The sequence below is a fragment of the Podarcis melisellensis genome (assembly GCF_964234715.1).
Source record: "Podarcis melisellensis genome assembly, chromosome: 2".
Taxonomy (NCBI): domain Eukaryota; kingdom Metazoa; phylum Chordata; class Lepidosauria; order Squamata; family Lacertidae; genus Podarcis; species Podarcis melisellensis.
Genome location: NC_138529.1, coordinates 107,976,988 through 108,001,246, shown reverse-complemented (window position 1 = coordinate 108,001,246; position 24,259 = coordinate 107,976,988). Strand labels below are relative to the sequence as shown.

General features: G+C 43.3%; 3 protein-coding genes across 3 annotated transcripts in view; 1 reads left to right on the top strand and 2 right to left on the bottom strand.

Moving 5' to 3' along the window:
* Positions 1–24,259, bottom strand: part of LOC309365142 (killer cell lectin-like receptor subfamily B member 1B allele A) — a 57,815-nt gene that overhangs the window by 11,438 nt on the left and 22,118 nt on the right. The gene's annotated exons all lie outside the window — the stretch shown is intronic.
* Positions 700–10,493, top strand: LOC309365162 (C-type lectin domain family 2 member D-like). The gene is made up of 6 exons (XM_081903363.1): positions 700–1,015; positions 2,225–2,320; positions 3,643–3,842; positions 6,126–6,223; positions 7,470–9,657; positions 9,967–10,493. Exons 1-5 carry the CDS (start codon positions 919–921, stop codon positions 7,612–7,614), a joined length of 636 nt encoding a protein of 211 aa, XP_081759489.1. The 5' UTR covers positions 700–918; the 3' UTR covers positions 7,615–9,657; positions 9,967–10,493.
* Positions 10,820–22,366, bottom strand: LOC309365126 (killer cell lectin-like receptor subfamily B member 1B allele A). Its single transcript, XM_081903297.1, has 6 exons — positions 22,245–22,366; positions 17,120–17,209; positions 15,511–15,657; positions 14,457–14,611; positions 12,787–12,896; positions 10,820–11,185 (listed from the first exon to the last, which is right to left on the bottom strand). Exons 1-6 carry the CDS (start codon positions 22,327–22,329, stop codon positions 11,041–11,043), a joined length of 732 nt encoding a protein of 243 aa, XP_081759423.1. The 5' UTR covers positions 22,330–22,366; the 3' UTR covers positions 10,820–11,040.

The window sequence follows — 24,259 nt, the reverse complement described above, 5'->3', positions numbered from 1 at the left end:
AAAAGGGAAAAGTTGACAGCTATGCTTGTCAGGATGCCCAGTGGACAGCGGTGTTGGGAACTGCAGTCCAGCAACGAGAGAGACCCGCAGATCACACTTGGGCGAGAATGCTTCTTGCGCATAGCGCTGCGAGATCTGTCACCCAACCCAGAGCAAGGCGAGGGGAGATCAGCGATTCCCATTACTCAACCGCAAGCCTGTGCGCTTTTCTGGGCGTCAGGGTGCCTTGTAGTCGGAGTCGATTCTCTCTCCCGGCCGAAATGGAAGGCGCTCGGAGGCGGCGCACACTTCGCTCGCTCGGTCCCCTGCTGCCCTGCGCGCCCTGGAGCTGCCGAGCAGCCGGCAAAGAGGAGGCGGAGGCGACCTCGCTTGGCTACAAACGGCGCAGACTCCTCCTCCTCCTCCTCCTCCTTCCTGGAGCTCCTCCTATCAAAGGATGACGAACTGCAATTGGAAACCCCGCAGCGAATCCGGAGCGCCGCTTTCCTTTGCGCGCAAATTCAAATTGCCGAGCTCCTCCGGACATCTCCCGTCTTGGAGAAAGCGCGTGCAGAGCACGGGCCAACCTGTGCAGGTACGGCGATTAAAAGCCAGGGAATCGGGAGCGCGGGGGTCTCGACGTGGGGGCGACAGTAGCGGCGGTGGCCGCCAGCCGCGATTGGGGTGGGGGGGGTGTCGTTGCATGGCAGTGCAGGGATCTCGGCTAAAGCATCCAGGACAGATGGCCTTAAGCTCTGCTTAAGAACCTTGCGAAGATCCACTTGCGAAGCTAAGCAGGGTAAGGTATGTTTTCAAATGGGTTGGGGAAACAAATGGTGACATCCCTGCATCGCATGGACTAGATGACCCTCGCGGTCCCTTCCAACTCCGCGTAGTTTTTCTTGAGAGGAGCGAGAGCACAGGTTTTTTTTACCTTGTATGGCTACAGGAAAGATGGAAGCCGGATCAAAATCCGAGGAAGAGCATTTGGACTCTCCCCACCCGCATGTTGACCTTGAGCAAAAGGAGGCATCAGGTAAGCGCATCTCCTTTGCTCCAAGTCTTTGTTCCTGCAGGTGCCGCCTAAACACTTTGCTTTTTTTCTGGCAGCCCTTTGGCTTCAAGACCAGCTTATAGCTCTGCATTGCACTGGTCTCTCGGCCTGCGAGGCTATTGTTTCTGTTCTTCTTAATACAGTCATACCTCTTGTTACGTTTGCTTCAGGTTAAATCATTTCAGGTTGCATCCCACGGCAACCCGGAAGTACCGGAAAGGGTTACTTCCAGGTTTCGCCGCATGCACAGACGCTCAAAATGACGCCATGCGCAGAAGCTGCGAATCGCGACCCGCACATGCGCAGACCTGGGTTGCGTTCTGCTCATGTTGCGAACACGGCTCTAGAACACATCCCGTTCGCAACCAGAGGTACCACTGTACTGCCTTACTATACAGTCCAGGCCATGTCTGCTCAGATGTACGCCTCGCTTTGTACAGTAGACCTTCTTCTCTTGCAAGCCTGGTTTGCCCTGCTGCCACCCAGCACTCTGCTTTCTTCCCCTTTCTCCTTGTCCCAGTTGGTTCCAGTCAAAATACGCCTGGTTTTGAAGCCCTCATTGCAAGAAGCAGTGCAGGAACTGCTTGTCTCTTCTTCGATCTGTGTTTCATCTTCCAAGACATTCTGTATAAAATGAAGCTCTGTTTCCTGTTCACTATAACTTAAAAGCAACTACAGCTTTTTCTCCTTTTGGCCAGATCAGGTGACAGCAGAAACTGTAAGGTTTTTAGTGGAGGAAATTAGAATAAGATCTGTTATTTGATTATTGATGTAAACTAAGGTTACCAGACGTCCCCGTTTCCCTGACAAAATCCATCTATTTAGTTAGGAACTTGAAAAGTGTCCCCGGATTCATTGAAAAAAAAATCTAGTAACCTTAATGTAACCCCCCAAAACGTATTTTCTATAGTTAAGTTTTTACCTCTATCTTCAGAACATTTTATTTTATTTTATTGCTACGGCTAGTGACTGATGCAAATAAAGATTCTTCTGCTCTGCTCTGCCTTTTGACCAGAATGAACGAGCTGAGTAGATTAAGCAGATCCAGTGTTTGGTTTTTGCTGGGGGAGTAAAAGGGATTCACTTTCCCCCATGATCCCTTATAAGGAGGGATCCTTATCCAGCCTGCCCTTCTTAAGTTCTTACAAATGCTCATGCATTTAGCTGTTCTTTTCCCCCTTTCCTCTGTAGCATCTTCCAAGATCTGGAAATACCTATCAATTAAAGATATTCTCATAGGCGTCCTCGTTTTCCTGGTCATCGCACTTACCATTACCATTATAGCAGGTAAGTTTTCTGAACCTCAGTGTTACTCCCTTAAGCTTTTTCTCTTCCCTCTTGGGTCTGAGGTCGCTGCATGCCTTCAGCCAGCTTCTCAAAATCAGAACTTAGGCTATTGCCTGGCTTTCAGCCACTGCCATGTCTGACAGCCTTGCCCCAAATCAGCAGTTCAATGATCCATATTCTTACAAGGACACACTGAGACCATGTGCTTTGGCCACAGGTGGGAACATCTGGCATTGGAGGGAAAGAGATGCTTAGCCAGAGGGTTAGAGCAGGCGCTGGCAACCTAAGGCCCCGGGGGCCGGATCCGGGCCCAATCGCCTTCTCAATCCGGCCCGCGGACAGTCTGGGAATCAGCGTGTTTATACATGAGTAGAATGTTTCCTTTTATTTAAGATGCATCTCTGGGTTATTTGTGGGGTCTGCCTGGTGTTTTGACATGAGTAGAATGTGTGCTTTTATTTAAAATACATCTCTGGGTTATTTGTGGGGCATAGGAATTCATTCATTTCCCCCCCCCCAAAAAAAATACAGTGGTACCTCGGGTTAAGAACTTAATTTGTTCCGGAGGTCTGTTCTTAACCTGAAGCTGTTCTTAACCTGAAGCACCACTTTAGCTAATGGGGCCTCCCGCTGCTGCCACACCGCCGGAGCATGATTTCTGTTCTCAACATGAAGCAAAGTTCTTAACCCGAGGTAATATTTCTGGGTTAGCGGAGTCTGTAACCTGAAGCGTATGTAACCCAAGTTACCACTGTATAGTCCAGTCCCCCACAAGGTCTGAGGGATAGTGGACCGGGCCATGGCTGAAAAAGTCCCTGCCCCCTGGGTTAGAGGGTGGTATGGTGGTGAGGTCAGAGCAGTGTGGATGCACCAGCAGAGCCTATCTGACACTCCTGCCCAGCCCTGACCTCGCCACCTTCTCAGCGCCCAGATAACACTGGTCAACAACAAATTTGTTGTCTGCGTTTTTTCAGTTGATTTAGGACGAATCTGATGCGCTGAATCCAAAAATCACATTGGTTTTGCTCAATCAGGTCAAGTTTTGGAGCTACGGCCACATGCCGTTTTTTTATGTTTTTGTTCACATGTACGCTTGTGTGGAGCATTTTAGAAGAAGTGGGTGGGGGTAAATTGCCATGTCGATCTGGTCGCTGAGAAGGTGGCAAGGTCAGGGCTGTGCAGGAGTGTACTATTTCTGGGTTAGCAGAGTCTATAACCTGAAGCGTATGTAACCTGAAGCGTCTGTAACCTGAGGTACCACTGTATGCCTCTCCAAATGGGTGGTTTGGGCAGGTTACCCCAGTTTTCTATTCCTTCCACAGTGACAGCCCCCAGAGAAGCCAAGGAACTGGGTCATCAGCAGGTTCCCTCCGCACTCTGCGGTCTACCATGTCCACACCACTGGATTGGCTATGCGGGAAACTGCTATCACTTTTCGAAGAAGAAAAGGAATTGGAACTCCAGCAGAAGCTACTGCGAGTCCCACAATGCTTCCTTGGCTAGGATTGAAAGTGAAGAGCAGGTAAGAGAGGGGTCCTTTGTCCCCTCTTTGGCAGCATGATGAAACGAGTCGCCTTATCTATGAAGTTAACTACGCATCGTAACCTTGAATATCTTGCAGAATTTCAGTGGCTGCTTTTAAGGGCAAAGCGACTTTGGTGTTGGAGACAATCTGGAGAAATGTTGGAAGGAAGGAAGAATGTGTGTGTGTGTGTGTGTGTGTATTTGTGTGTGTGTGTGTGTGTGTATACATATCCGTTTCCCCCTAACAGCTGTTTTCCCACTCAGCATCATTTCCCCCCAAATCCTTGCTTACCAGGCAAAAAAGCACATGGGGCACGGAAAATAATACAGTGGTGCCCCGCAAGACGAACGCCTCGCAAGACGGAAAACCCGCAAGGCGAAAGGGTTTTCCGTTTTGGAGGCACTTCCCAAAACGAATTTCCCTATGGGCTTGCTTCGCAAGACGAAAATGTCTTGCGAGTTCCTGCGGGGTTTTTTCCCCTTTTTCCCCCCTTTTCCTAAGCCCTAAGCCGCTTATCAGCTGATCCGCTAAAAGCCGCTAATCCGCTAAGCTGTCAATGGGCTTACTTCGCAAGACGAAAAAACCGCTATACGAAGAGCCTCACGGAACGGATTAATTTCGTCTTGCGAGGCACGACTATAATAATAATAATAATAATAATAATAATAATAATAATAATAAATTTATTTACAGCCCACCCATCTGACTGGGTTGCCTCAGCCAATCAGGGCGGCTTCTAACATAACATAAAAATACAACTATGCATCACACATTTTTTTAAAAAACCCCACTCCTGTCATTTCTCTGCTCTAAATTTCCTACTCCTGGTGCTGCTTCACTTAAAAAAAAAGAAGGTGGGTTACTAAACTCCTGGTTTATATGACGTATCATGCAAAGCCCACGAGCAATAAGAATATTATTCTGCAGAAAAAGAAGTAAATCCCATTGAGTTCAACAAGGCATAATAATAATAATAATAATAATAATAATAATAATAATAATATTTATTATTTATGCCCCGCCCATCTGGCAGGGCTTCCCCAGCCACTTGGGCGGCTTCCAACAAAATATTAAAATACAGTAATGCATCAAACATTAAAAGCTTCCCTAAACAGGGCTGCCTTCAAATGTCTTCTAAAAGTCTGGGGGTTGTTGTTCTCTTTGACATCTGGTGGGAGGGCCTTCCACAGGGCGGGTGCCACTACCGAAAAGGCCCTCTGCCTGGTTCCATGTAACTTGGCTTCTCTCAGTGAGGGAACTGCCAGAAGGCCCTCAGAGCTGGACCTCAGCGTCCAGGCAGAAGGATGGGGGTGGAGACGCTCCTTCAGGTATACTGGACAGAGTGGATCTGGCCAAGAGTTCAAATCCTGCCTGTGGGCAACTTTGACAGCTGGGGAGCAAAAGCACAGGGCTCTGCAGGTGCCAACAGTGATAAAGCCAAGGACAGAACAGGTGAATGTGGTTGAGCCAAACAGAGACACGGGGAAATTAGGACCCGGCCCAGGCCTAGTTGGGTACATGAGCTGGAAGTTTATAGGATTAGCTACCATTGTATATACACCATGGCAGCTGCTGGGAAGTGAAGAAAAGGAAGGCAAAAGAGAAAAGGGTGTTGGGAGAAGGGAGTGGCACTGGTGAAGTTGTGGACTCTCCTTCCAGGGAGGTTATTAAGCAGAGGTTGGGTGGCCATCTGTCATGGATGCTTGAGTTGAGATTCCTGCTTTTCAGGGGGTTGGACTAGATGACCCTTGGGGTCCCTTCCAACTCTACGATTCTGTGACCATTGGCTTTCTCTCCACCCACAACAAACATGTGGCTTCAAGACATTACCCCAAAGGGAATGCAGCCCTTGAAAGAAAAATAGGTTGCCTACTCTTGCGTTACACATGCTAGGGAGTAAGCCCCATTGAACGCATTGAAATGAATGCATATATTATTATTATTGTAAATTAATAATAATAATAATAATAATAATAATAATTTATTTATATCCCGCCCTCCCCAGCTGAAGGCGGGCTCAGAGCAGCTAACAACAATAAAAGTAACACAGTTTACATAAAATCACAATCAATTAATTGAAATGCATTCTAAAATCAATGCATTCTAAAATCAATTCAAAATCAAATTAATGGCAACCATGACCGTTATCATCAACTAGGTATGCTTGCTGACGTTTTCATCTGACATGTTGACATGTGCCTGCGTGTTTACTGGCCTAAGTGCTTATCTGTGAATAGCGCAGGGCAGAATTCTAACATCCATTTTCTCTGGTCTTCAAAGGAATATGTGAAGCGTCTCGCTGGCAACCATGACTTCTGGATCGGTCTCAGAAGAGACCCAGGTCAACCCTGGAGATGGCTAAATGGAGAAAATTCAACGTGAGTCCCTTTCAGTTTTCGGTGCTGAGGCATCAGCAACCAAAACTTCGCCAATTCACTGTTAATGGGATGGATTCTGTGGCTGTTATTCTTCCCAGTATAATTCTGAATCAGATGTCAACATGTATGCGCAGCTGAAAGCCAGGCACATCACATCTGAAAATACAAAATCAGAAACTCAGTTTCGCTGGATCTCTGTAGGTAAACAGTTCCCTTTATCTTTCATAGTTTGCTTTCTTTCATAGATCGCTTTCCCCTACAATAAGTCCAAAGCAACGGATGGATTTATAAACAATATTTAAAATAAGAAAGCAATGGCAGACTTTATAGGGATTTGTTTATTATTTTTGGTGTGCTGTCTATAATCTTAACACATTTATGATATGCTGACGGCCGCAACCTTAGATAGAGGAAAAACCTGAAAACTTGTATGAGCCACAAGTATGACAAGTGATTGAGGCCTGTTGAAGCAGTCACATCTTTGGTTATGAGTTTCATGAAAATCAGCTTGTAGAGGCTCCGAGGGCCTTCTGGCAGTTCCCTCACTGTGAGAAGAGAGATTACAGGGAACCAGGCAGAGGCCCTTCTTGGTAGTGGCCCCCGCCCTGTGGAACGCCCTCCCATCAGATGCCAAGGAAATAAACAACTATCTGACTTTTAGAAGACATCTGAAGGCAGCCCTGTTTAGGGAAGTTTTTAATGTTTCATCGCTTTTTGATTTTATTGTTAATATTCTGTTGGGAGGCACCCAGAGCGGCTGGGGAAACCCAGCGAGATGGGCGGGGTATAAATTATATCTTTATATTATTATTATACAGTGGAACCTTGGGTTACAGACGCTTCAGGTTACAGACTCTGCTAACCCAGAAATAGTACCTCAGGTTAAGAATTTTGCTTCAGGATGAGAACAGAAATCGTGTGGTGACGGCACAGCGGGAAGCCCCATTAGCTAAAGTGGTACCTCAGGTTAAGAATAGTTTCAGGTTAAGAATGGACCTCCAGAACGAATTAAACTTAACCCGAGGTACCACTCTATTATAGTAGAGATGTTTCAACAATGAGCTTGTTTCCTTTTATTAAACTCTGCTTACATCTCCATCCTTTTCTGGGCCATTTTATTTTAGTCTGCCAGGTTTTTCTCCCACCCACCACCTTTGTGCTAGACTTTAGAAAAAGCCTGAAGAAAGATCATCTTGAGACATGTGTCTGCCGCTTCGATACAGGTTTGTGATGCTTTGTGTTGCAGACTCAGAATCGCAGGAAAAGGTGGGGAATGTGTCCATCTCGACAATGAAGCCATAGCTGCCGCCTCGGGCTGCCACACAGAACTTCCTTGCATCTGCAGCAAACCTTCTGCATGTACAAGTTCTAATTGTTTATCAGCCTCATAGCCCAGACACTGGAGGAGAGCTGGAGTGAGTGAGTAAAGTCAAGAAAATAAGGAGCCAAGATGACGAATGGATGAACTGGGTAGGATACCACCCTAAGTATGGCTAGGAATTTGTTCTTAAATGCAAATACACTCAGAATCTGTACTATTTGGGCAGCCTTGGAGGCTACTATTAGATACTCCCCAGCAACTGCTTTGTGGAGCATCTAGTAGGATGGGGTACAATTTAAACTAATTATCTCGTATTTAAAAAATACTCAGCTATGCAGTTAGAATACTTAGAAAGAGTGATACTAAAATGAAATGAAAATGGAGTTCATCGTAAGGGAAAGGACAACGTGCACTTAGAATTTTGCCATGTAATATAGAAGTTTTGTGTGTGTGTAATTTTTATTAGTTTTTTTAACATATTATTTTCAACAGTAATTAAACATACTTTTACATCTTATTCAAATTTTTGACTTCCATCAATCCTGTCTGAAAATTTTCCAATCTAATCTCTCAGTATGCATTTCTTATCTTCCCTATTACATTTCAAACTCATAACCAATATCTCTATCTTTTTCTACTTTGTAACACTTTGTATATTTCTCCTTACAAAGCTTCTTGTAGTCCTACTAGCGTAATTTGTTGATTACAGTTGCTCTTCAAATAATTCATATACTTCTTCCAATCTTCTGTGAAACTCTGGTCCCGCAGGTTTCAAATCCTTCCTGTCATTTTGTCCAATTCTGCATAGTCCATTAATTTCGCCTGCCATTCTACTTTCATTGGAATTTCTTCTTGTTTCCATTTCTGGGCTAAAAAATGTAATATTGAAGTTTAAGCTGAAATTTGAAGGTTTGTAATAAGTGACAGCACTGAGACAGTTTGGTGTAACGGTTAGAGTGTTGGACTAGGACCTGCGAGACCAGGGTTCAAATCCCCGCTCAGCGACAAAATTCACCACCTTGGACCAGACACTGTCTCTCAGACTAACCTACCTCCCAGGGTTCTAGTGAGGATGAAATGGAGTGGGGAAGAACCCAGTATGCGGCCTTGTGGACACTGACACGTTGATCTACCCTCACCAAATAGTAATTATTGTTTTGCAAACTTAATTTTTCTTTATTTTTATACTTTTGCAACCTAAATAATTGTATTTTTCAAATCAGACCATGGCTTCTTCAAGTAGACAAACATGTATAAACAAACCTGAGGCCTTTTGTTATGTATGTGGCTGCTACGCACTTCCTCGTCAAAGATGCAATGTAACAGCGTTTGTGAGGCGTGCCTATAACAGCTATTTTGAAATCCCCCTGGGCCACCAAGGCAAGAAATGGGCTCCGCATATTGTTTGTCACAATTGTGAGGAAATACTTAGGGACTGGACAAAAGGAAAACGGAAGAGTATGCCTTTTGGAGGTCCTATGGTTTGGCGAGAACCCAAGGATCACACAAGGGACTGCTATTTTGGTTTCCCAGTGGTATCTACAAGCCGTTGTTATTCAGGTACAGTGGTACCTTGGGTTACATACGCTTCAGGTTACAGACTCCGCTAACCCAGAAATAGTACCTCAGGTTAAGAACTTTGCTTCAGGATGAGAACAGAAATCGTGCTCCAGTGGTGCGGCGGCAGTGGGAGGCCCTGTTAGCTAAAGTGGTGCTTCAGGTTAAGAACAGTTTCAGGTTAAGAACGGACCTCCGGAACATATTAAATACTTAACCCGAGGTACCACTGTACTTGGTAAAGCCTTTCTGTTGTCCAAGCAAGAAGTTGACCATTTTGAGATCAACACAGATGGTCCAGTTGTGCTCCTCACCATGTTCAGTTCCTTCATCTTCAGAAGAGACAAACCCCTTATAAACTGGAGTAGGGAGTTCCTCAGGGTGCAGGATAGGTCTAATTGCTGAAGTAATACTGGGATAGGCATCAGAATGTCAGTTGTTCTTGCCGATAGCCTTCGTATTAACCAGACAAAAATAGCATAACAAAAGGCATCAGGCTTGTTTACACATTTTTGTCTACTTGAAGAAGCCATGGTCCGATCAGAAAAATACAGTGGTGCCTCGCAAGACGAAATTAATCCGTTCCACGAGTCTCTTCGTCTAGCGGTTTTTTCATCTTGCGAAGCAAGCCCATTGACGGATTAGCGCTATTAGCGGCTATTAGCGGATAAGCAGATAAGCGGCTTAGAAAAGGGGGGGAAGGGGGAAAAAACGCAGGAACTCGCAAGACATTTTCGTCTTGCGAAGCAAGCCCATAGGAAATTCGTTTTGCGAAGCACCTCCAAAACGGAAAACCCTTTTGTCTAGCGGGTTTTCCGTCTTGCGAGGCATTCGTCTTGCGGGGCACCACTGTAGAAATATTTAGGTTACAAATCTATAAAAATAAAGAAAAATTGAGTTTGCAAAACAATAATTACCATGTGGTTAGGGTAGATCAACGTGCCAGTGTCCACTTATCCCCAGTGTAAATATGACATATCAGCAAAAGTCAGAAATTGAAGGATAACTATAGCATGTAGATGGAAATCGATTTCATATTTGAAATCAGCATTGAAAGAACATATAAGAACACTTGAAAAATCTCATGCAAAAGAAAAAAATTCCCCAGTATAATAATAATAATAATAATAATAATAATAATAATAATAATAATAATATCTTTATTGTCATACTGTGTATCCCAAGGGAATACATTTTTTTGCATACCTCCAACTGTACATAGATGTCATTTTCAATGCTATACATGTCATGTTCAATGCTATATGTCACTTACATTTATACTCATATTGTACTACTTTGGCTATGTGTTTAATAAAATATTGAATTCTTGCATTGTGAAAAGCAGATTATGGTGAAAAGTGAAAAACATGAATTGCAAAAAAAACACAAAAACCACTAGAGCTTACAGAACAAAACTTCAGATATGAAAGCAGCATGTCGAAATTAGGTTAGAACAACTGCAGGTGTCAATGCAACAAAAAATTTCTTTCTCAATGTTGTAAATGTAACACTAAAGAGAGAAAATTAGTATTTCTATATTTTTTAAATCAGCCCCTTTGTAACAAAACTTTATAATAAATATTGCTTCACAGCATTTTGGCTCTTAATCCTACTTTGATGCATGCTTCAGCCACTTGTATTATATTGTCTATAAACCTAGAAATCCAGAACAGCGAGTAGACAATAATAAAACATGCTTGTGGGTCATAGAATTTCAGTTCTTTTATTATCAACAATACTTTAAGAATTCAACTTCTGAAGGCTCCCAAATCCCCCACGGAACTCAGATCTTTAGCCGAAGGCCAAGGCTGTCCAACCTCCCCAATCCACCCCTGTCATCAGAGGAGCTCATCGTATTTTAGCCAGGTGACATCAATACCACTCAGCCGATTGGATCAAGAGAAGTTGGTGAGGCAGAGAGGGCGAGAAGCAGGGGTACTCAATGGCCTCTGGTCCTTGTAGTTATTTGAAGAGCTTTCTTTTCGCAGACCCATCTGGCTACAGTAGTACATGTCTCAGAAATAGTTTTGTTCCCATTAAGTCTCCCGCAGCAGTTTTCTTGAGCCGGAGCTAGGTCTTTCAACCTGAAAAAGGAAGGAGAAAGCCAACAGCATTTGTCAAAGGCTGAACATATCCACCTGCTTGGCTATTCTTTGCGAGAGAGGGGCAGGACTCACTCTGAGGGCCTTCTGGCGTTCCCTCACTGCGAAAAGAGAGGTTACAGGGAACCAGGCAGAGGGCCTTCTCGGTAGTGGCGCCCACCCTGTGGAAGGCCTTCCCACCAGATGTCAAGGAAATAAACAACAAACTGACTTTTAGAAGACATCTGAAGGCAGCTCTGTTTAGGGAAGTTTTTAATGTTTGATGTTTTATTGTGTTTTTAATATTCTGCTGAGAGCCACCCAGAATGGGCAAGGTTTAAATAATAATAATAATAATAATAATAATAATAATAGTTGTTGTTGTTGTTGTATGTTGTTATTACTCACTGCACAATTACGTTGCCTAGGCTTGCTATTAGGTGCGATCCTATCATGTGGAATCAAGACTTGTGGTTCTCAAATGTTTTGCCAATGGGTTTCCCTGGGCTGCAAGAACTTCCTGTGGTTTAACTAAGGTTTTCCCTCATGCTCCCAGTGAACCACAGGAGGAGAACTTGCACGCATTTCTCTTTGAAGGGTGTGGACGTATGCCCCCTTCTTTCTGCCCTTTTGCAAAGGAATTCAAGGCAGTGCAAATTTGTTTCGCTTATTTCCACAATAACCTTGGGAGGCATTTACTGTATAGGTAAAGGGACCCCTGACCATTAGGTCCAGTCGTGACCGACTCTGGGGTTGCAGCGCTCATCTCACTCTATAGGCCGAGGGAGCTGGCGTACAGCTTCCGGGTCATGTGGCCAGCATGTCTAAGCCACTTCTGGTGAACCAGAGCAGCACACGGAAACGCCATTTACCTTCCCGCCGGAGCAGTACCTATTTATCTACTTGCACTTTGATGTGCTTTCAAACTACTAGGTTGGCAGGAGCAGGGACAGAGCAACAGGAGCTCACCCCGTCGCAGGGATTCGAAACGCCGACCTTCTGACTGGCAAGTCCTAGGCTCTGTGGTTTAACCCACAGCGCCACCCGTGTCCCCTGAGGCATTTACTTACTATACAGTATATTAAAGTTGCTTTATTTTGCCCAAGGTAACTCAAAGCAACTTACAGACAAACAAACAAAACCCCTCACTAGGATACATTAAAACCAAGAGGAAAAAAGAAATACATTTTTTAAAACCCATCCTGCCCACTTCTAAAAGGCCACAGACCAAACATAGATTTTGGTGAGAGAGACTGGTGCAAGATTACCTAGTGAGCTTCATAAGTGAGCACCAGGTAGTTCAGAGGTGCATTTGGCATCTTTCATTACATATATAGCTTCTGGTGGATGCGGAAGAGTCACCTCTACCTTGGCTTCTGACATTTGAAGGGTATGTTTTTAGGACCCACCTTACTTCTGTGGTCATAAGTTGTTTTCAACTGTGTAACCCACCTTGGTACTTTAGGGTACACTAAAAGGGTGTATTTTGACAGGTGTCAATGACCTGATGTGATTAGTATGGCATATGACTGAGTAGAGGGTTTGGGGAGATGAAGATCTGGTCCCCCCCACCCCTGCTCTGCAGAGTAAGATGAGATACTCACAGTTTGTCATCTAATGGGGAGCCGTCCACCCAGGTCCATTTCCAGTCAGGAGGTGTGGCTTGTAATCCAATCCAAAGCAGTGGATATTGGATATTACTCAGTATAAAGTCCTGTAAACAATGCAATTAGTCTCTACTATAATATCTAGTAAAAGGTAAAGGTACCCCTGCCCGTACGGGCCAGTTGTGTCCGACTCTAGGGTTGCGTGCTCATCTCGCTCAAGAGGCCGTGAGCCGGCGGCGTCCGAAGACACTTCCGGGTCATGTGGCCAGCGTGACGAAGCTGCAGCTGGCGAGCCAGCACCAGCGCAGCACACGGAAATGCCGTTTACCTTCCTGCTATAAAGCGGTACCTATTTATCTACTTGTACTTAAGGGGGCTTTCGAACTGCTAGGTGGGCAGGAGCTGGGACCGAGCGACGGGAGCTCACCTCGCCGCAGGTATTCGAACCGCCGACCATGCGATCAGCAAGTCCTAGGCACTGAGGTTTTACCCACAGCGCCACCCGTGTCCCACGACAGCATCTTAAAAACCTAGACAGCATTTTAAAAAGCAAAGACATCACCTTGCCAACAAAGGTCCGTATCGTTAAAGCTATGGTTTTCCCAGTAGTGATGTATGGAAGTGAGAGCTGGACCATAAAGAAGGCTGATCGCCGAAGAATGGATGCTTTTGAATTATGGTGCTGGAGGAAACAAGTATGCACAAGTATGCTGTATAATTTTCATGGGAACTACAGTGGTACCTTGGGATGCGAACGGGATCCGTTCTGGAGCCCCATTCGCATCCTGAAGCAAACGCAACCTGCATCTGCGTGGGTCGCGTTTCGCCGCTTCTGCACATGCGCGTGGCGTCATTTTGATCGTATGTGCATGCGCGCATGGCGAAACCCAGAAGTAACGCGCTCCGTTACTTCCAGGTCGCCACAGAGCACAACCCGAAAATACTTAACTTGAAGCACATTTATCCCGAGGTATGACTATGTTTTTTTAATTAGAAAGAAAGAGAGAGAGAGAGAGAGAGAAAGAAAGAAAGAAAGAAAGAAAGAAAGAAAGAAAGAAAGAAAGAAAGAAAGAAAGAAAGAAAGAAAGAAAGAAAGAAAGAAAGAAAGAAAGAAACCAATATGGAAAACTGAAAGGAGGAATTGCACTTCAAAATTCATAGAACTGTGAATTTTAAAGGATATTTACTCCTCAAATGCGTAATGCAGATTTCTTGGCACCCTGCAATGGGAGCTGAGGAACCAACAAAAAGGTTAAATAAGCTATTTCAATGCCCCCCTAATCTTTCCCAAGGCTCCCTATTGTATTTTGAAAAAGAAACTACATGTGACTGAACATAATTTTTAGTTTGGCTGTAAGTAAAATCAAACAGAGTCCCAGTATAAGGGAATGAAAAGTTCCCTTGTAGTAGATTCCTAGCATATCCTAAAATTATTTGGCCAGCCCACTACACTACAGAGTCACATATTAGATGCATTATGTACATGGGCTTAGATAAACAATGTGATTGAAACACAGTGGAATACATTTACCCCCTTTTATTTATCTTTGGATTTCGAAAGTATGGACTATAAATAAATATATGCAAGATGGAATGGTCCTCATCATGGCAGTGGCTCCCCTCCACCCCATCAATAAGGAATGTGGATCTAACTCTTGTTTACTTACCACTTCTTCTTGATTTTGTATCACCAACAATTGAGAGTCTTTTGTTCTGCAGTTGTCTTTGCTTTTGGTCCAGTCTCCTTTTTCACTGGAGGACCAGTAGCACTTGCTGTTGAGACGGAACCAATTCTCAGGGCAGACTGCGCAGTCAGAACTCTCTGGGAGTAGGGCAGGGTGGGCGGGTGGAAGCATAAAAAATTGCAAGTTTACACCAGATAAAATGACAAACCATGGTTTGTAACTGACAGGAGCAAGCCTACACAACCCTTTGTTTGCATCCTCACTAATCCACTTTTCGCCTTCACACACAATAAGGTATTAAATCGTCTCTTTAATATTTTAATATTCTGTTGGGAGCTGCTGAGGTACCACTGTACAAAGAAAAGTTCATCTTTCGCAAGTACTGCTCCTTAAAGTTGTTACGTTTGACACTTGTATTCGCTAAGACATACATGGAGCACAAGAGCTTCTATTTGGTCATTACGTATATAAGAACTGGTCTATTTGTATTTCCTGTCCTAAATGTTGCTGCTTACTTGCTTCTACTCAATTAGATAATGTGAAAAGAGTTATGCTTATATGATGTATAAAGAATTTATATAGTTAAACACAGCCAGTTACATTGTGGGTATACAGTGGTACCTCTGGTTAAGTACTTAATTCGTTACAGAGGTCCATTCTTAACCTGAAACTGTTCTTAAACTGAAGCACCACTTTAGCTAATGGGGCCTCCTGCTGCCGCTGCGCTGCCATCGGGCGATTTCTGTTCTCATCCTGAAGCAAATTTCTTAACCCGAGGTACTATTTCTGGGTTAGCTGAGTCTGTAACCTGAAGCGTATGTAACCTGAAGTGTATGCAACCTGAGGTACCACTGTATATGTTTGGGAAGAGGATAGGGACCAAACGACAATTAGTTGGCTCAGCCTCTCTTTGACTGTGGCTCCCTCGCTCTGTGGTCTTCCCGCCTTCTACCCTGCCCCAGTCCCAAAAGGCAGCAGCCCCCATTTTTTTTATATGTGTTCCTTGAGCCTTATTGAGAAACAACACTCCAGTTACCTGCTGAGCTGTTTTCAAGCGGCTTACAGAAAAATTGCTTCAGCGAAGTCACGTTCTCTAGGCATAGATCATTTTCCATTTCACCCTGGGGTCCCTGAGGGACACAGGATTTCTTCGGTTCACCCATGAAGTACCTTGTATGAAAACCTTCAAATAAGGAGGTTAATTAATAGTCATCAACAAACTGTGAAGGAATTCAAAGAACGTTTAGTGTTTTTTGTTATGGTACCTAATTGTATTTCTTTTCCTTTCTTGAATCCAGTGTTCCACATGGATTTTCCCTTCATCATTGAAATAAAACGTGTTTGTTGTTTTTTAATTAAAGGAGAATATCACAGTATGTCCTTTAAGATAACAGCTCAGGTTCGGAAAGATTGCCTGTAACTTTCCAATATTTAGAATTCGTGTATGATCAATTGTTCAAGACAAATCTTAAGGCTGTGAAAACCAGACGACCCAATTTTTGACAATAACTTAAATAGCCAGACACTGAGCCACTCAAGAACAACTGCAGTCACACTTTCTGTCAACTCACTATACTGCATAGGTGCCAACTCCCTAAGGTCCTGGGTGCCCAAGCACCCATAAAATTACCCATGAAGGGGCCGGGCACCCACAAATTTTGGTGCACGCTGCATGGCACCCAAGGCCCCAGAGACCCACAGTCATGGGGCCAAGCTGGTACAGCTACTACACTGTGACACCTTTATTTGTTCACAAGCAATAAACAGGAAACAAAGCAAAAAAAGTTTTTTATTATTATTATTATTAGTATTATTATTTTCCCTTGTTAGTTTATTGCAATGTGAACCAGTTACAGCTACCTAGGTTTTCAAACACAATCCATTCCAGAAGTCCATTCAAGTTCCAAAATGTTTGAAAACCAAAAACTGAAAGCGGAAGTGTCAATACAGAAAACTCAAAATGGAAGCCGCATTTCCTGTTCAGCTTCCGAGGCGCGTTCGAAAACTGAGGCATTTACTTCTGGGTTTTCAGCATTCGAGTTCCAAAGCGTTCGACTGTGGAGGTGTTCGAAAACCAAGGTACCCCTGCATTCTGAATTCTTGACACATGGAACTTCTGAACATATAACCTGTTTTTATGTCGCAGCTCAGTACAGTACGATAAAATCTGTTTATACGAAATACTCTATTGGCTTTATAATTATATATATATATATATATATATATATGCTTTCGTAGATATATTCTAAAGTATGAAAATACCCTGACCTGTTCCTTTTTGTACAATTTTTGAGCAGAATGCAATGGTTTTGGCAGAGGGTGGCACATTCCCTGTTTCACCTCTGAGGCAAAAATGGAACAGGCCAACTTTGCTCCCAGGAACTGCTGCCAAATTATGTTTTGACTATTAATGAAGACCTTCCTATTTCAACAACCCCTTTGAGTGCAGATTTTCATTGCAGCCTGTATCTGTGTTGGATTTGAAATGGGTTTTTATATTTGTCTTTAATTGTTTCATATTTGAAATCTCTGCCATTGCTGTTGCTATTTTAAATGGTTGACGGTTCTATTGTTAAGTCACTTCACAAGAAACAACCTATAAGTGGAAATAAATAAATAAATAAATAAAAGTGCTCTGTACTTACACAGGGCTATCACGGTGACCCCTAGGATGACATTTCCAGCCCATCCAATCCAGAGAGCAGTCCGTCGCCCCTGGGAATGTGGCGAGGCACCTGTAAATTTGACTTTATTAATACTAGGTTCCCCAACACAAGGGTACAGAACCTCAGACCTGAAGCCCAAACCTGGCCCTCAAGGCTTCTCTGTGTGCCCTCCCCTTGTCACCCTCCCCCTCTTCCCAGGCTCAAACCCCTCCAGCCCTGCACAACGCTCCTAGAGTGCTTTTGCTCGGCTGAAATGTGTCCCTGGGGCTTTCCGCAATTTGCAAGTTGAGAAAACACTCCTGAAATTAATAGTTATTTAACATCATACAGTGGTGCCTCGCAAGACGAAATTAATTCGTTCTGCGAGTTGTTTCGCCTTGCAATTTTTTCGTCTTGCGGAGCGCGTATTCCCTGGGTATTAACGGCTTTAAGAAAAAGGAAACAAACTCGCAAGACGTTTTCGTCTTGCGAAGCAAGCCCATAGGGAAATTCGTCTTGCGAAGCAACTCAAAAAACGAAAAACCCTTTCATCTTGCACGTTTTTCGTCTAGCGAGGTATTCGTCTTGCGAGGTACCACTGTATCCATATCAGGGCAATACCTTTACAGTGGACACTCGGGTTGCGAACATGGTCCGTGCGGGATGCATGTTCGCAACCTGCAGCGGCGCATCTGCGCATGTGCAAAGCACAATTTAGCGCATCTGCGCATGCATGACCGCTGACCCTTTCCGGTACTTCCAGGTTTCAGCAGTCTGCAACCCAAAAAAAGCGCAACCTGAAGTGTCTGTAACCCGAGGTATGGCTGTATTTGGCAAAGCGAAATGCTATAAAATAGTGTGAAAGCCTTTGAGTTCTCCAGAATTCTTCATCAATCTGGATTTGAAAAAGGCAAGATGGGGCGGGGGAGGGAGGGAGGGAGGGAGACGGCCAGTGTTATTTCGAGCCATCTATGCTTGAATAAATTGTATTCAGAAGCAGAAATATAGCTATTTTTTGTTCTTTACAAAGTTTTGGGCAGGTCCTTGAAGCTTTTACTAATCAATTAAAATGTGTTGACATCAGGGTTGGAGATATGTTAGGGTTAGGGTTAAGGTTAGGGTTAAATTTAGCGTTAGGGTTGGGTTTAGAGTTAGGGTTGGGTTTAGGGTTAGGGTTGGGTTTAGAGTTAGGGTTGGGTTTAGGGTTAGGGTTGGGTTTAGAGTTAGGGTTGGGTTTAGAGTTAGGGTTGGGTTTAGCGTTAGGGTTGGGTTTAGAGTTAGGGTTGGGTTTAGGGTTAGGGTAGGGTTTAGAGTTAGGGTTGGGTTTAGGGTTAGGGTTACAGGTAGGGTTAGGGTTAAGGTATGAGGTAGGGTTGGGGTTAGTATTAGTGTTGGAGGTAGGGTGAGGGTTGGGTTTAGGGTCAGTGTTAGTTTTAGGGTTAGGGTTGGAAGTAGGGTTAGGGTTGCATTAAGCGTAAGGAGTAGGGTTGGGGTTAGGGTTAGCATTGGTGTTAGGGTTAGGTGGTGCTTTTTTTTCATGGGGTACTCAAGGGTACACAGTACCAGAACCTCTTGTTGTTGTTAAAAAAAAGTGTAACAACTTCATGGTTAAAAAAACTGCAACAACTTCATGGTGAGTACGGCACCTCTCTTATTTTGGTTATAGAAAATGTGACATTTACTGTAACAAGTTCATCGTAAGTACCAGCCCCTATTTTTCTAGGGGGGGGGAGCACTGAATATGCTCAAAGAACAAGCAGTTTTGCTGCACCAGAGATATAGAAACAAGTTTAATTTAGCAAGGTCTGACCATGTCCTTCCTTTCACACACTAATCTCCGGAACTGTAGGTTACACAGGTTACATGTGATTCTTTATTTAGTGGGTTTGCATTTATACAGTGCAACCACAGTGCCTGCAAATGGGAGCTTATCATCCGGGGAAGGGCACGGGCTTTTAACCCTTTCCCCCCTGCATTTATTCCACTGAGGGCAGGGCATATAGCTAGGGATGGGCAAATTTGTCCATTTCAGTTTCTTAGTTTTCCATTTTTCCAGTCCACATTTCCATATCTGTTTGCTGGTGAAAAAATAACCAGCCTTTCATTTTTACTTTCTCCTAATATACATGCTTTTGCAAAATATGCACATATTTGCAAAATAATTTCCCCTAATATAATGCCTTGTTATTATCACAAATAGGTGCATTTTAACAACACACTTTTACCCCAGTACATACATTTTTGTACACGTTACTGGTGTACAAAAATGTATGGTGCTTTGTTTATTGTTTATGACAAATGAATTATAGTTGTGCAATTAGGCAAATTGATAATTCTTCAGCATCTTAGTCTGATTCCCCCCCCCCTAATAGGCACATTTCTGTATTCCATTTCAGAAAATGTACATTTTGGGTAGCATTTTTTCTAATGCAACACATGTTATACCATTTATATGAACTCTTCACCCTAACATATGCCCATTGCTACACATTCCTCAGCTGCAGGACTGAATTGCAAAATTCAGAAAATGGCGCATTTCAAAAAGTGTCTTTGTTCCCCATCACATACAGTTTCTGAAAGTGTAGATCGGGTAAGATTGCCTGCAAATGCAAACTGAACTGAATCCCTAGTTCTGATGTTCTTATGCCCACCAACTTTAAGAACTAGATAGCTTGCATTGCTTTACTTCCCTCAAGGAGGTTTGTCATTTCTCCCTGCTCTTTTATTATTATATATTTGCTTATTAAATCTGTATGTGTTTTGAAAGTCTTCTGTTGGGCAGATAAGCAGGATATAAGTTTTAGAATAAATAAAATACCAACGGTTCAGGACCTGCTTTCAGACAGGAATGATTACTGTATTTTTTGCTCTATAAGACTCACTTTTTCCCTCCTAAAAAGTAAGGGGAAATGTGTGTGCGTCTTATGGAGCGAATGCAGCTATAACAGAAGCCAGAACAGCAAGAGGGATTGCGGCTTTCACTGTGCAGTGATCCCTCTTGCTGTTCTGGCTTCTGAGATTCAGAATATTTTTCTTCTTGTTTTCCTCCTCCAAAAACTAGGTGCGTCTTGTAGTCTGGTGCGTCTTATAGAGCGAAAAATATGGTAAATTACTTGAAGAAGAAGAAGAGTTTGGATTTGATATCCCGCCTTTCACTCCCTTTAAGGAGTCTCAAAGCGGCTAAGTGTGACTGGCCCAAGGTCACCCAGCAGCTGCATGTGGAGGAGCGGAGACGCGAACCCGGTTCCCCAGATTAGGAGTCTACCGCTCTTAACCACTACACCACACTGGCTCTCAATAGTGGCTGAACTTTTGAGTGCTGTCCATGTAGAAAGACTGGGTCATTATAAAGAGAATTAGTGGTTCTTAATTGATTGGGGATTAGATAGTGCTGTATTGTATTATTTATGCAAATTAATTTTCTCTGGAGTTAAAGATCTGACCGGGACAAACCTTGTTATGTTGAGCTTGTATTTTGCACAATTTGTATATGGTGTCTCTTTGATAATGTGTCATTTGCTATGCCTAATAAAGGATAACTAAATAAAATAAAATATAGGAACTGGGCAGGCTAGCAGTAGGGAACTTGAAGCCTTTCGGGTGTATCTAGATTACAATTTTCTTCATTTCTGCTTATTGACCATGCTGACTAGGGCTGATGGGAACTGTAGTCCAACAATATTTAAGGAGGATATTGAGAAGCTAGAACGTGTGGAGAGGAGGGCAACCAAGATGGTCAAGGGTCGGGAAACAAAGGCTTAGGAGGAAGGTTTGAAGGAGCTGGGTATGTGGGGAAGAGGAGACTGAGAGGAGATAGGATAGACATCTTCAAATATCTAAAGGCCGTGGAAGATGGAGCAAGCTTGCTTTAACCCAGGGGTCAGCAAACTTTTTCAGCAGGGGGCCGGTCCACTGTCCCTCGGACCTTGTGGGGGGCTGTACTATATTTTTTTTGGGGGGGGAGGGAAATGAACGAATTTCTATGCCCCACAAATAACCCAGAGATGTGTTTTAAATAAAAGGGCACATTCTACTCATGTAAAAACACGCTGATTCCCAGACTGTCCGGAGGCCGGATTTAGAAGGCGATTGGGCCAGATCCGGCCCCCGGGCCTTTGTTTGCCTACCCATGTTTTAACCTGTTCCAGAGGTAGGACTTGAACCAGTGGCTTCAAGTTACAAGAAAGGAGATTCCAACTAAACTTCACGAAGACCTTTCTGACAGTTAAGAGCTGTTTGACAGTGGAACGGACTCCCTAGGAAGGCGGCGGACTCTCTTTCCTTTGAGGATTTTAAGCAGAGGTTGAATGGCCACTTGTCATGGATGCTTTAGTAGAGATTCCTGCATTGCAGGGGGTTGGACTAGATGACCCTTGGTGTCCCTCACCTCTCGACAGTTCTATGATTCTATGAATATCTGAATGGGGATTAAATTGGGGGAAACTGGATTAGATACTAGCAAAATGAGCACTGCTTTTGTTTCTCTGAAATCCTTTCTGCCTTCCCTTTTATTTTAATTTGAAATATTGCTGAAGTGATGGAATAAAAGGAAACATCTTGGCAGAATTAGACTGATCACTGTGTTGTATAAATATAAGTTTGTAGGGATGTACAAAGAAATTATCTAAGAAATATGTAACTGTGCGGTATAAAGTAATGGATAGACAAAGTACAGTGAGATTAATTGGAAGTCAGTTTTAAATTTCTTTTCTATAAATTTTGTAATTGTGTTCAATACCAGGAGTACATATGATGATAATTATATTAATCTTCTTATATCTTATAGTGTGGTGGTTTGTTTGATTTTTCTGTTATTTGTTTGTTTGATTGTATGTTTGCTTACTTGTATGCACATCTGTTTTTCATAAATGTATTTATTTTAAATGAATAAAGATATGAAAATGAAATATTGCTGAAGTGTCCATCTTTATAGCAACCCTCTACAGTTAGTTATTTCGACTAACTACATGCTCACACAAAAGGCAACACACCCTCCTTCTGTGGCTACATTTGCTCTAAAAATATTTCAGCCCCTGCAGACCTGCTGTTTTTTCCGTGCTGTAAGTAACAGCTTGGAGCCTTGCCAAAAAACATCCTCTCCCCGCTCCCCAACATTAAAACTTACCTGATCCTTGTGAGGGGTGAAGCAGCCTGGCAGAGGTTGGAGCTGAAGGGAGAGCAAGGTCAACATAGATAGAGCCATCTGTCATTCCGCTGGAAGCAAAGAAGGCCAAGAGATTGTGTGTGATATGGGACAACTTAGCTGCTGCAAGGGAAGTGTATATATTAGTCAAGCCGGCCAACCAATGTACAGTAATTCGTTGAAGGAAGCGCTGCTGCTAACCAATGTAGTTGAAGTCAGGTTAAGTTTTCTGGTCTTCGAAAAACTGAAGCAGAGCTTCCTGGTGCAGAAAGGTGAGGGTAACAAGATGGTTCCTTTTTCTTCCTCATCAAAATAGATGTCTGCCTTTTATTTTATTTATTTAGCAAGATTCACACACCACTTATTTTTAAAAAAATCTTTAAGTGGTTCATTTAAAAAAAGCAATAAGAAAAAAGAAGCAATAAGAAAAGAAACTGAAATCAGCAGAGATAAATTGACGAAATGTGGATAAAATCAACCAGTTTAACATGCACTTAAAAAGAAATTTACATGGTAAAAGTTCATGTCTGGTTAGTAATTATTTTATTTATTTATACATATATACATACATAAATACATGTATACATACATACATCTTCTTTGGCGATCACTCGTAGCCAAGTAAGATTGTCTTCCATAAACACGGTTTTAACAATGAGTCCATAAGTGACTGTGGAGGCCAATTCTGGATCCACACGTCCTTCCACAGTGGGGGCATTGGTTTCCGGGTGGGAGTTGATCACTGAGAGGGTTTGCCAAGCGTGCCTTCCTCTTAGCACGTTTCCCCCTTGCGTTCTGAGTTCGAGTGTCTTCAAAGTCCATGACACCTTTGGTAAAGGCTGTTCTCCAACTGGAGCGCTCGCAGGCCAGTGTTTCCCAGGTGTCAGTGTTTATACTACATTTTTTTATATTTGCCTTGAGACAGTCTTTAAACCTCTTTTGTTGACCACCAGCATTACGCTTACCACTTTTAAATTCAGAATAGAGTAGTTGCTTTGGAAGACATCCACACAACATGACCAGTCCAACGAAGTTGATGTTGAAGAATCATTGCTTTGACACTGGTGATCTTTGCTTCGTCCAGTACACTGATATTAGTTCGCCTGTCTTCCCAAGTGATGTGTAAAAATTTTCAGAGACACCATTGATGGAATCTTTTGAGGAGTTGGAGATGGCGTTTGTAAGTGGTCCATGTTTCACAAGCATATAGTCCCGTTGGTAGTACAATAGCTTTGTAAACAAGCAATTGGGAGAAAGCAGCATTCACAGAGCTCAGGCGATGCTGGATTTCGGCATCAGTGTTGGCCCTTGTGAAAAGATAACTGCCTAGGTAGGAGAAGTGATCAACATTTTCCAGTGTTACGCCACTGAGTTGGATTTGTGGTGCTCTGTTATGTGGAGCAAACACCGTGCCTTGGGAGTGGGAGGTGCTGCCAGGCTTCCAGCAGAAACACTGCTGCTAAGTCTGTTACCTGCCTTTGCTCTGCGCTGAGACACCAGCTTGTTTCTTCCTTTCCCTCATCCTCCAAGCTGCCAATCTTTACTACCTCCCAGGTCTTCTCCTTCTCTGGGATGTGTCCAGTTGTCCACCACCAGGAGCCCTGATCCAAATCCTCTTCCTTTGCGCTATCCCTGGGGGGCTCTTAGTCAGGTGGTTTCCACTGTTCCTCCTCCAGGTCTTAAGAAATAAAATGATTGACCGATTGACTTCTTTTCTAAGAACGAAAATACTTTATGATTTATTTTTATTTCAGTCATTTATAAACCACTTACCAATGCACCTTCTAAGCAATATTCAACAAGGTTACGACTTATTATAACTGACTGGAGTTAGTGAAAATTAACCATAAAATTGGGGAAACTTGCTGAAATGAAACAAGTTTTCACCAAGGAAGAGGCCTGATCAACACACATGAACACAAACCATACAGCAGTTGTTAAATGGCCATACTTTGTAAGTTTGGTCTTTGCAAGTTGATCGATGTAGTGCTAAACAT

Coding starts and splice junctions, on each gene's coding strand:
- LOC309365162 (XM_081903363.1), top strand. CDS start 919: ATGGCTACAGGAAAGATGGAAGCCGGATCAAAATCCGAGGAAGAGCAT. Junction 1,016..2,224: donor TGAGCAAAAGGAGGCATCAG/GTAAGCGCATCT, acceptor TTTCCTCTGTAG/CATCTTCCAAGATCTGGAAA. Junction 2,321..3,642: donor TACCATTACCATTATAGCAG/GTAAGTTTTCTG, acceptor TTCCTTCCACAG/TGACAGCCCCCAGAGAAGCC.
- LOC309365126 (XM_081903297.1), bottom strand. CDS start 22,329: ATGACAGATGGCTCTATCTATGTTGACCTTGCTCTCCCTTCAGCTCCA. Junction 15,658..17,119: donor GGTCACCGTGATAGCCCTGT/GTAAGTACAGAG, acceptor CCTTATTTGAAG/GTTTTCATACAAGGTACTTC. Junction 11,186..12,786: donor TCCCCATTAGATGACAAACT/GTGAGTATCTCA, acceptor TTCCTTTTTCAG/GTTGAAAGACCTAGCTCCGG.